Below are 12361 nucleotides of genomic sequence, written 5' to 3' on the forward strand. Positions count from 1 at the left end.
GTGATGCTTCCTTCCCCCTCCCACCTCCACCCAAACCAAGCACACTGGAGGCTCTGAACTAGAGGTTTTCTCTTGAGGAGTTCAGCATGATACAGGTTCAGCCCAGCTACTATAAGACATAAGAGAATTCATCTGTAATGTAAGACCCCAGCTGGTAGCAACAGTGGTATCCCAGCACAGTAGGTGAAGTTAGGCTGTACTTTCTGGCCTTTTTTAGCTCTGCAGGTGCCGCCGGTCTGTAGCACATGTGTTGAGCTCAGAGCCTGAAGACACTCAGCTTGACACTGCTCCCAAGGAGGGTGTTGGCTGCCTCCAGGCACTTGTCCAGCTGGGATGCTGCAATCAGGGAGAGACAGGGGCACTAGGGGAGTCAGGCAGGAGGCAGAGTCCATAGATGGAAAGGACAAAGGGGATACAGGACTCCTTCATCTGCCCCAGGAATTTGTGGACCTGTGAAGGGGTGAGGCAGGTCCCGCTGGAGAGAGAAGGGAGGAGGCTGTGCTGTGGGGTTCAGCAGGAAAAGGACCCTCAAGACTCACCAGCTCGACTGCACAGCCAGGTCACAGCCTTGGCCTCCAGCAGCTCACAGAGGTCTTGGTAACACTTGTCATGTCTGTGCAGCTAGGTCACGGCCAGCACTGTGGCCCAGATGCTTGGCTCCATGACCTGTAGGAGAACAATGACTCAGAGCAGCAAGCAGTGCTGAGCATCCTCCTTGCCCCCTCACTGCTTCCCACCCCTTTCCTTTGTGGCTTCTGGTTTCTGATCCCTTCATTCCTCTCTGGCTGCCCTTGGGATGCCAGCGTTGCCACCAGCCAAGGGGTTCCCATTGCCCCAGGATGACACGCTGCCACCATAAGAGGTTCTCCACTTACCTCACCAGGCATCTTTCCCTTGATTTCAGCCTCATCGACTTCCAGCACAGAGGCCAGTCCTGAGCTGAGAGCCCAGGAGCCATCTACATTCTGCAGTGCCACCAGCTCCTGGCACTCAGCAATGGCTTTGGTAAACCGAAGCCCCAAAACTGGAGAGCACAAAACAAATTCCATGGGATCCACATGGTTGAGAGAAGAAATAGGTGGCGGTGGTGGTTTACATACTGTGGGAGAAGATGTGAACAGGAGGGTTGGGAGAATCACAGGAAGCTGGCCCCTCTCTACTCCCCTGTGCAATGCCTCAGAACATGATCTCTGCTCTTCTTCGGGTAGCCGCCTGCAGTCAAAGCTCCTTGCTGCATGTCCCCAAAGCAGCCTCATCCGCAGCCCTTTCTGGACACCCCTAACTCACCCCCAACTTTGACCATTGGCTCTTCTCCTGGTATCCCTGCCCAGCCATGTCCTAAGACCCCTCTTGATAGCCCTCCAACACATTATCCAAATGTGTATTTATAATCCAGCACCGTCCCTGTCCCCTCCCTGGGTGTCCCTGAGCTGGGTCTCATATTGGCTGAAGGAATTTCAGGTTTAAGGATAACTAAGAGAAGGGTTAAAGGCAAAATTCATTGATTTCCACACCATGGGCAAGACACGGCAGCATAACCCTCCTGTAAGACATTAGATTATCTCATACCTTTTGGGCAAGTGCCCCGCTGGGGCAAGGCAGCAATGGCACGGGTGAGTTGACGGAGGGCAAGCCATGATGCACGCACTGCTGTCAGCCAGCCAGGTGGGACCCAGGTGCTCATGGGATAGCAGGAAGAGACTTTCCCGGAGCCACGAAGCTCAACGATCTGGCAGGGCATGAGTGACTGGCGGGGTGGCAACAGTACTAGGGGCCCTTCGAGGGCAAACAGGGAAAGGGGCCGAATTAAGCCCATGGTAAAGAAGCACCTGGTGGTGATGGGGCCTGCCCCGTGAGACTGGGGGTGCCCTGTGGCTGGGGTTCCAGCTCCAGTGGAATGAGAACATCCCATGGAGCTGCCTCACCAGCTCTTTCCCACATGTGTCTTTCCTTACCTCGGTACCAGGTGACCCTCTGTGATGTGCGAACCCCCACATAGCTGGTAAAGGGGCAGATGATCCCTGAAGTGAGGCTGATCTCAACTGCACGATGCCTTGGTTCATCCCCTGACCCACTCGCAGCCTCTGGCAACAACCACTTCAGCAAGCATCTCGCGGCCAGACGATGCCCAGCCAGCCTGGGGACAGAGCGGGGAGAGGCCTGACCACCTGGGTGGTCTCCGTGCTGGGGAAAGGTCAACAGAGAGAGAGGACACCTGGGTTCTCTCCCTTCAGGGCTGAGGATGGACAGAGGGAAAACCTGGACACCTGGGTCCTCATCTGTCTGGAGGGAAGTGATGCCCAGGTTCCTGGGCCCTATCCCTGTGAGGTCAAAGCAGGGAAGGGGGGCATGCTTGGACGCTTGGGTTCTCTGCCGGTTTTGGATTGTGCATGGAAGGTGAGAATGCATAAGCTGTCTGGGCCCTCTCTCAGCAGGAGTCCATGTTAGAGATGAGGGGGATGCATGCGTCTTCCCTTAGGACAGGCTCTCACCGGCCATCTCCCTGTGGGCACAGTGGGAATTCAATGGTGTGAGTGACATCCTGGCCGTCCAGGCTGTACTGCAAGGTCATGACCCCCTTGGCCACTGTCGCATCCTGGGAACACATGGGAAGCTACTAGAGGTTACTGGGGACACAAGATGGTTACTGGGGGACATTGGGAAGTTACTGAAGGATTACTGGTGGTTACTGGGAGGCTATTGGGAGGTAACTGGGGGTGACTGTAGTCCCAGCTCTCACCTGTGCCTGTCCGTGGATCTGGGCATAGAGGAGGCTGTGTTGACCCTGAAAGATGAACTGAGGGGTGCCCCCCAGCACCTCAACCTCCAGGCCATGGGGCAGGGCCCAGCTCAGAGAGACTCCTTCAGCCACTGGCTTGAGGGCCTGCTTCAGGCACTGCAGCACCTGGGGACAGAGGGCAGGACACCACAGTTCGCAGCTCCACCGGGGTTCAGCCCATGGCCCCCGGTGTCGGGGTTCCCTGGGGGACAGTGGAACGTGTGGGGTAGCCTGCACCATCTGGGTTCCCTGGGCACAATCAGGTCTGTGGGTTACAGCGGGGCAGAAGCCCGGGCACCTGGGTTCTCAGGGGGATGGCGTGGTGTGGTAGAGTCAGGGGAAGCCTGCGTGCCTGGGTTCCTGGGGCAGCTGGGTCTCGACTACTGTGTGTGAGCAGTCCAGGTGCTGGGGTACTTGGAAGTCAGTGTGTCTGTGGAATAGCATGGGACCTGCCAGGGCTCCTGGGTTCTTACCACAACTGTCATACTGTTGTCAGAGGAGATGTAGGTAGCTTCACCTCCTGTTTCCCTGGCCAGGGCTGTAGCCAGGGCAGCGCTGTCCTTAGAGAAGCAGAAGGAGAAACACCTATGAGGGAAGCAGGGAAAGGTGTCAGAAATGAGAGCCAGAGGTGCGTGCGAGGATGCCGGGTTGGAGCTGGAGAACACAAGCTGGAGTTAAAGCTGGGGGAAGAAATCTGGGATGCAGAACAAGGGGGCAGGAGGAAGAGCAAGGAGTAAGGGACTGGGGTTGGAGCTGCGGTTAGATAGGGAGCTGGCAGAGGAAAGCTGGGACTTGGGGCAGAGCTGGGGACAGTCTCATGGGGTTGGGGAAGAGCTTGGGGGTACATCAGGGTGTACAAGCCCTGTGCCTCACTCTGTGAAGGGTGCCTTGTCTGTGGGAGTAGTAAGCAAAGACTCCCACATGGGGACTTGGCACAGGAGAGCTGTGCAGGATGGGAAGGGTCTTTGGGTCACTGGAGGGGCCCAAGGATTAGGACAGGCACTGCTGAACAGGGGCCCTCATCAGGGATGGAAATGACTGGACAATCAAAGGGTGACCATTACCGGTGACTGTTGCGGTGACGGCAGACCTCAGCTGCGATGGCTTCCTCGTCAGGGGGTAGCCCAGCCATGAAGATGAAGAGCTGGGAGACAGGGGACATGAGTGGTGGGGCCCTGCACAGAGACCCCAAAATGGGGAATAGAGAGGGGGGCCCAGGAGAGAGGCCCCCTGCAGAGAGACTACCCCAGGGAGAGATATTCACTCAGGAACAGAAACTCCCGAAGATGTAGACCCACTTCTCCATTCCCCCACTCCCCACAGTATCCTTTCTGTTCCCTTGTGACCACCGCATACTTTGGGTGGCACCTTCCACCCACACTCCCATGTCCTCTCTCTCTTCCTGGGACACCTCTCCCTCCACCCTCCATGCCCCTGCACCCAGACCTGGCGCGTATGCCCGTGGGGGCAGGGGGTATTGTAGACTGAGCGCAGGGTTCCCAGCAGATTGGTGTCACCCAGACTGGAGCCGGTGGAGGAGATGCGCCGCATGGCCTCGGTCAGGTTGTCCTGAGTGTATTCAACACTTTGCCTGCAGGGAGCACAGCATGTTTGGAGAGCACATTGCTCTATGCTGGCCCTAGTGCTCCCCGAGATCCTGCCCCATAGCACTCCCCACAGCTATGCCCTAGGGTCCTCTGCAAGTCCCTGCCCCATAGTAGTTCTTGAAGAGACCTGGCTTCAGAGTTCCTACAAGACTCTGCTCAACAGAACCCCAGGAAGTGCTGTCCCATAATGCCACAATGATCCCATCCCCAGAACCCAGCCTTGCCCTACAGTGACCAGTCGTGCCCTCCAGCACCCAATCTTGCCCTGTAACAACCAGCCGATTTCAGAGCATGCACACCTGCCCTCCAGCATCTAACCCTGCCCCATAGTACCCATTCCAGCTGTGCAGCACCCGGTCACGCCCCACAGTATCCAGCCCTACCCACCAGCACCTAATCCAGCCCCATAGCACCCAGCCTGCCCCATATTTGCTCACGGGTAGATGCCCACAGAGGTTTCTCCATAGCAGTAGATGTTGAAGTAGCAGCCTAGGGGCAGGCTTTTGAGAAGGAAGAGCAGGGAGTCCTGTGGAAAGACACAGCAGGCAGGTCTTGGGAGGCACCAGTGGGGGGTACAGATGCCTTAGCCCATAGTCTGGTCCTCCTAAAGCCTCTGGACTCCCCTGGATGACCCGAGCTAGTGCCCGGAATTCCCTGGGCAGTCCCCCTCCTGAGAGATTTCAGGACCATTTCAGGCCCCAACAGTCCTCTCTCACATCTCTGTCCCTCTGTACATGCCTGCCCTGGCCCATTCCCCCCTCAACCTGCTCCTCCACCCCATCCTGGTCCCTGCTCTGCGGGGGTACCTGTCCATGCTCAAGAAAGGTGGTGTCCAGGAGGAAGATGAACTCTCCGGACTGGCGCTGCCCAGGCACTGCCTCAGGGATGCTGGGTGCCAGTGTCACCAGCACCATGGGGTCACCAAGCAGGGAGCCTAGAGGAGGTATGGGGTGGGATGAAGGCCAGATAGGGACCCCTCTCCTCCTCCTGGTTCTGATTCTCATTGTGTTTTCAGCTTCCACCATCCTAGAGCCCATAACACCCCACCGTGGCACCTCAATACCCTGCTGTACTGTCCACCCATTGCACAGCCCAGTGCCCCATGTATTCCAAACCAGTGCCGCCAGTAGAGCTACCCAGTGAGCCCTAACACAGAACTTCCTGGATGCATGCTGCTTATATCTATACCTCACCAGTGTCCCCAACACCCCACCCTGGCGCCCCAGGACCCAAACTATCCCATCTGAATGCCTCCCATTCCCATCCCAGTGTCCAGTGATATCTCACCCCCCCCAGAATTCTCCAGTCCTCCCCAGAGGCCCCCATGCCTCCTGCAACCCAGACGTGCGTCCATCTTCCCTCCCCAGCTGCACTCACCTGGAGGGGCCCCAGGGTCTCCCTTCTCCACCACAGCACTGACTGCAGTGGGGTCTCCAAAATACACCAGCAGCTCCAAATCATGATGCTTTGGGGGGCTGCCAACCAGTGAGACCTGGAGAAGGGGTGCCTGGTCACACACAGGAGGAGGGCACCAGACCAAACATTTGGCCAGGAGCACAGGCACTGACCCTAGTCTGTCCCTCTTTTCCCAGTGATGACACATGTCCCCAGCTCCCCCCGGGATCCTGATGCTCAGGAGGGCATACCTGTGCAGTGCTGCAGTCCTGGGCAGTGTAGATCAAAGGGGTGAGAGTGAAGTTGGCCTGGACATTGGCCACTCCACGGGGTGACTGCAGGCTGGCGGCAAGCAGCAGGCTGTAGGGCAGCTTGCTAGTGAGACAATTCGAGGCTGCAAGGAGAAACATGGCACTGGGGAGGGCAAAGACTGTCCCTGCAGGAGTAGGGGGTGCGGGGGGGCAGGATTCGGCATCCATATATAGGACATAGGGAGAGAATTGGGGTTGTCAATGAGACATATGGAGGGGTCCATGAGTCTATTAGTGGGAAATGTGTGCGGGAGGTGTGGATCCCCTCATGGGGCACAGGGAAGAATACGTGGATCTGTCCAGGGGCTGTATGGGGGAAAAATGTGTGTTCCCCTGTGGGTGCAAAGGGAAGTTGCATCGGGTCTGTTCATAAAGTACGCGGGGAGTCTGTGGCCCTTCTGTGGGGTGTGTGACTGGGAGGCCAGTTCTTCATGGGGTCACTCACCGTAGAGTTTTGTGTAGGCAGCACGAAATGGGCTGCTCCATCTGGCTCCCGTGGCAGCTCTTGGACATAGCGCAAGGTCACAGCCACCTCCCTGCCAGGGGACAGGGTGCCCAGGAAGCAGGCAAACACCTCGCCTGCATACTCAGACTGATCCTGAAGGTATTCCAGATTCTCCCAGCCCCCTGTATCCCTGTGCAGCTGCTGGGCCTGGGTGGGAAGGGGAGGGACAGAAAGCTGATCACCAGGCAAGACATGGGCTGCTCATCCCATGCCTCTGAGGTGCTTCACCCATTCGTCCCTGGATGCTGGTACCTCATCCCGCAGCGTGGCCTGGACCTTGGCATCCTCGCTGCGGGCCTGGAAGGAGTAGATGGTGATGTGGGGGCTCAGGGGGAAGACGAAGAGGATTTCCGTGGAGATCTGACTCTTGTTCTGGTAGATGAGTTCGGAGGCCACGTCAGCTACATAATCCTGGACAGCAACATCCACCACAGCACTACACAGAGGCATTGTGTGCAGGGGTATGCGGAGCCACTTCCCCAGCAAAAAGGATCCTGTTGCTGTTGGGAGAGATGCAACCTGTCCATCAGCACACATGAATGACACAAGGAAGTGGTTGGGGCTGCTTCCAGTTTGTGGCTGTTCTCACCCTGGAAACCAAGACTAGGTGACCAACATTACTGAGGGTCTAGTGTGAGCCTGCCACAGAACAGTGTTTGACCCCCACCCCCCAGATTCCCTTTCCCCCCATACCTCTGTTCCCCACCCATTTCCTGTAGAGCTCTTGACCATTCCCGTCCTTGTTTCACTCCGGGAAGATCCAGTGCAGATATTTCCCCCTACAGCTGCCTACCCTCCTCCTTTCTTTGTCCCCCTTTGGGAGCATTCCCCATACCCCAAACATCCCTCAGCTGTCTGATCCCCAGCTCACTGTCTTGGGTGTAGGATTTTCCTAGAAGTCCAAAGCTCTGACGCCACATTTCTGGAGACCTGCAGACAAGAAGTGTCTCCTGTAAGAGGAGAGATCCACAGAAACCACCAGGCAGCCCCTATTTGGTGAAGATTCCTTGCCATTTCCCCAGTCCTACACGCATAGCTGGAAGCCCCAACCCTCCATGTACAGCCAGAGCAAACCCAGGGATTCAGAAATCCCTGTTCATGAGCACTGGGATGTCACCAGGAGTATCTCTGCATTAAGGAGGTCTGCACCCACCCCCACCATGGGAGAATCTTGAAGAGAACTGAGGGATAACAAGAGGAGATGGAGAGACGAAGCTGTGAAAGCAAGAGTGGATGGATGGATGGACGGATGGTTGGCTGGCTGGCTGGCTGGCTGAGACTGCGTTGGGATGAACAATACATGGCTATCGATCCATGCTGCATGGACAGATTGGGAGATGAGGTCCATTTTGGGACAGATGGATCTATAGGAGGACAAACAGAGAGACATCGGGTAATAAGGGGGAACACGATGGAGAGAGAAATGACGGCAGGGACAGGTATTCCATGAATGCAGAGCAAATCCCAGAGAGGCACTGGGGGGGAGGGTGCAGTTCAAGTGATATCTGGCTGTCTTCCGGCCAAGTGCCAGGTGAAAGGGACTGCCCTCCACCCCAAACCTATCTGCATAAATCTGTCTGGTTCAGGCCCATTTACCTCAATTTCCCCAGTTCCTGTTCTGGGGTGACAAGGTGGGGAGCACCAGAAAAATCCCCGCCCCACCATCATGCTTTGCAGATCATCTTTGTTGTACTGTAGATTGAAAAGATAATTCTTAGGCTGTTTCTTGCAGTCTAGTTGTGACCATTACAGCAGCCAGGATGCAATGAACTCTGCTGAGCTTCTGGAATTCATGCAAATCATTATACCCATCTTTGGGTTGCCTAATACAGCTGTACAGAGCTCAGTTCACCTCTCCAAATATTTGAGGTGCCCTGGGGTACCTGGACATTCTCATTAGGCCACTAAATATGATGTAGAAAATATAATAAAACCACACTCTTCTGAATAGGCAGTTTCCTTTCCACGTGCTGTGTGTGGGGATTGCTGACTGAAAGGACCACCTTCCTGGCACCCGGGGATTGCTGTTTGACTTCTGTAAGGGAAGCTTGATACAGGAGAAATCTGTGGCTTTCTGCACTGTCTGTAATCAAAGTCTGTGAGTTTCTGCTCTAATGAGCCCTGGTGGGAACACATTGTCCAACCACGTTTGTGATCTCTCATCTCACACTGGGCTCCATTAAAACTCCAAGTAACTTTTCTTTCTGCGTCTGCCTGTCATTTCTTCAAGGCAGCTTGCCGGATTTTGCCACAGCTACAGCGTAACAGGTGGCAGCACTACATTCCTCAAGGGGCTCATTAAAATTCTGACGACCTTAATGAGCTCTGCATTTGAGTTTCCCCGTAGAGCTGTAAGCATTGTGTAGCTAATTAGAGAGCTTCCAGATGTGTTTCAATGAACATGTATGGCATAATTTTAATTTGTCAGTTGTTTTAATTATGTATGACAAGAAGAATGGAAATGAAGACATTCTGAAAGGAAATTATTCTGGCATATATCCTGATGGGAATCAGGCAGAGAGAGGAAAAAGTATCTTTATGATCAAGCAACGAGTGTCCTGAGTGCAACTTTGATTCGTGTGCTGGGAATAAGACAGTTCTTATTATTATAGTCTATTCTCTTGTTGCTACAGCCCACAGCAGTGTCAAAGGGTTTATTTGCAAAGCCTTTGTCTGCTCTAATTAGCACTGTCTTTACCTCTTGTACTAAGCATGCAGAGAAACAGGAGGAATATTCACCACCATTGCGAAAGAATTTCAAGGCATTTTTCAATGAAAGAGAGAAAAAAATACCTTAATTTAAAAAAATCCCTATCTTTTACTCTGGTCCCACTGAACTCCAGTTTCCTCAGGCCATGAACCCTGAAAACAGCTGGCTCAATGAAGACGTGGACAGATGATACAAATTTTCAGAGGCAATTAGACTACAAAATGTTTAAACAATAGAATGCATAGAAATAAATTAAGAAAAAATGAATGCATATGTGGAAGAGAATGTCATTGGCTTGCCAGATAATTTAGCAGATGGACAGGACAACTGGTATTGACTTGATTGACCGGGTTACAGAGTTAATGGGGTAGAGCTACGGGTAGGAGCATTTGCTTGGGATGGCTTTTTTTCTCTAAAGTTAACATCATTTTCCAACATTTCCATGATGGGAACATAGGAAGTTATAACAAAGAAATTTCTAATGTGAACAGTGGATTCAGCTGGAATAGAGGGATGAATTTCTTTGGAAATGTCAACGTAATTTTTGGAACTGTTTATTTAAAATTCAGATACTATTTATAGCCAAAAGAATCATTGTCAGCAAAACAAAAAACACGACTAAAAGAATAGGCAGATGGGAAAGAGGTAAATAGCAACATTTATTACAGTTAAAAATATATAAATCGTAAAAAAAAATAAATTCTGCGGAATGAAGAAGTACTTCCTTCTAAAATTTATTGCTTGTTTCTTGCTTTTATTATAGAATCATAGAATCATAGAATTGGTTTAGTTGGAAAAGACCTTTAAGATCATCAGTTCCAACCATTAACCTAACACTGCCAAGTTCACTGCTAAACCATGTCCCTGAGCACCACATCTACATGTCTTTGAAATACCTCCAGGGATGGTGCCTCAACCACTTCCATGGACAGCCTGTTTCAATGATTGATAACCCTTTTGGTGAAGAATTTTTTCCTAATATCCAATCTAAACCTCCCCTGGTGCAACTTGAGGCCGTTTCCTCTTGCCCTATCACTTGTTACTTGGGAGAAGAGACCAACACCCACCTCACCACAACCTCCTTTCAGGTAGTTGTAGACAGCAATAAGGTCTCCCGTCAGCCTCCTCTTCTCCAGACTAAACCATCCCAGTTCCCTCAGCCGTTCCTCATAAGACTTGTGCTCCAGACCCTTCACCAGCTTCGTTGGCCTTGTCTGGACACACTCCAGCACCTCAATGTCCTTCTGGTACTGAGGGGCCCAAAACTGAACAAGGTGTGACCTCACCAGTGCCAAGTACAAGAGAATGATCACTTCCCTAGTCCTGCTGGCCACACTATTTCTGATACAAGCCAGGATGCTGTTGGTCTTCTTGGCCACCTGGGCACACTGCTGGCTCATATTCAGCCGGCTATTGACCAATACCCTCGGGTCCTTTTCCACTGGGCATCTTTCCAGCCACTCTTCCTCAAGCCTGTAGTGTTGCATGGGGGTGTTGTGACCCAAGTGCAGGACCTGGCACTTGGCCTTGTGGAACCTCATACAGTTGGCCTTGGCCCATCGATCTAGTCTGTCCAGATCCCTCTGTAGAGCCTTCCTACCCTCCAGCAGATCAACACTTCCCCCCAAGTTGGTGCCTATAAACTTACTGAGGGTGCACTTGATCTCCTCGTCCAGATCATTGATAAAGATATTAAGCAGAACTGGTCCCAATACTGACCCCTGGGGAACGCCACTTGTGACCAGCTGCCGACTGGATTTAACTCCATTCACCACAATTCTTTGGGCCCAGCCATCCAGTCAGATTTTCACTCAATGAAGCGTACGCCCATCCAAGCCATGAGCAGCCAGTTTCTCCAGCAGAATGCTTTGGGAAACAGTGTCAAAGGCTTTACTAAAACCTACATATTTAAGAAAGGGCAAAGTGCTGCACAGCAGCGAGGAGTGAAGAAAAAAAAAATTGTGAGAAACAATCCTATGAACACCAAGGTCAGAGAAGAAAGAGAGGTAGCAGATGCTGCAGGTGCCAGATCACATATTCCCCTGTAGCCTGTGGAAGAAACCATGGTGGAAGAAGTCTTTTCCTGCAGTACATGGAGTGGGCCGCACTGGAGCAGATATCCACACTACAGCTCATAGATGAGATCACAGTGGACCATGTGGGTATGCCCTGTAAAAACTATGGCCTGTGGAGAGCCCACGCTGGTGCAGGTTTATCCTGAAAGACTTCTGCCCATGGGAGGGATCTCATGCTGGAGCAGGGAAAAGTATGAGGATGAAGTGTCAATTATGAACTGACCACAACCTCCATTCCTCATCTCTCCTGTGCCTCTTAGAAGTGTGTAGGAGTTAGAGGAGTTGGAAATGAAGGAATGAAGTTGAGCCTAGGAGGAATCATAGAGTCATAGAATGGTTTGAGTTGGAAGAGACTTTTAAAAATCATCTAGTCTGATCCCCCAGCCTTGGGCAGGGACATCTTTCACTAGATCAGGTTGCTCAAAGCCCCATCCAGGCTGACAATGAACACTTCCAATGATGGGGCATCCACAACTTCTCAGGGCAACCTGTTAAAGTGGGGGTGGGGGGAAGATGTTGAAGGTTTTTTTCTTCGTTTCTTGTGATGCCACTCCATTTTGAATAGCAACAAATTAAAATAATTTTCAACAAGTTGAGTCTGTTTTGCCCATAATGGTAATCAGTAAGTGATCTAGTGGTCTTTATCTTGAGCCATGAACTTTTCCACTTATTCTTCTTTCATGCTAAACATAAAGTTTTTTGATTTGCCACAAGGGAAAGATGAAACGAAAAGGTAATAAGCAAATTAACGACAAAATATCTCAGAAAACTGTAGGTTATTGGAGGGGATATTAGTTAACTGTAAAAAAAAAAAAAAATAGAATGAGAGGTTTTTGGTGCTCTGTGAATGAAGTAACTGACAATAAGGCAAGATGCTCAACTGCTCAACAGATAAAAGAATTGATGCTATTTTTGCAAAATACTGATATTTGTATTGGTCACTGATGTTTATAACAAGATATGACAAATTTATTTTAGG

General features: G+C 51.9%; 1 protein-coding gene across 1 annotated transcript; it reads right to left on the reverse strand.

Moving 5' to 3' along the window:
- Nucleotides 1-256: 256 nt before the first annotated feature.
- Nucleotides 257-7956, reverse strand: LOC104635953 (von Willebrand factor A domain-containing protein 5A-like). Its single transcript, XM_075775058.1, is given in 18 exon segments — nucleotides 257-336; nucleotides 540-666; nucleotides 876-1099; nucleotides 1570-1776; nucleotides 1956-2137; nucleotides 2493-2596; nucleotides 2741-2905; nucleotides 3253-3364; nucleotides 3844-3923; nucleotides 4226-4370; nucleotides 4824-4912; nucleotides 5193-5320; nucleotides 5764-5878; nucleotides 6033-6175; nucleotides 6534-6744; nucleotides 6850-7097; nucleotides 7469-7527; nucleotides 7751-7956. Coding segments are annotated over 18 exon segments (2589 nt in total). The 5' UTR covers nucleotides 7921-7956.
- Between the last annotated feature and the right edge of the window lie 4405 nt (nucleotides 7957-12361).

Source organism: Balearica regulorum, chromosome 24 (assembly GCF_011004875.1).
Source record: "Balearica regulorum gibbericeps isolate bBalReg1 chromosome 24, bBalReg1.pri, whole genome shotgun sequence".
Taxonomy (NCBI): Eukaryota; Metazoa; Chordata; class Aves; order Gruiformes; family Gruidae; genus Balearica; species Balearica regulorum.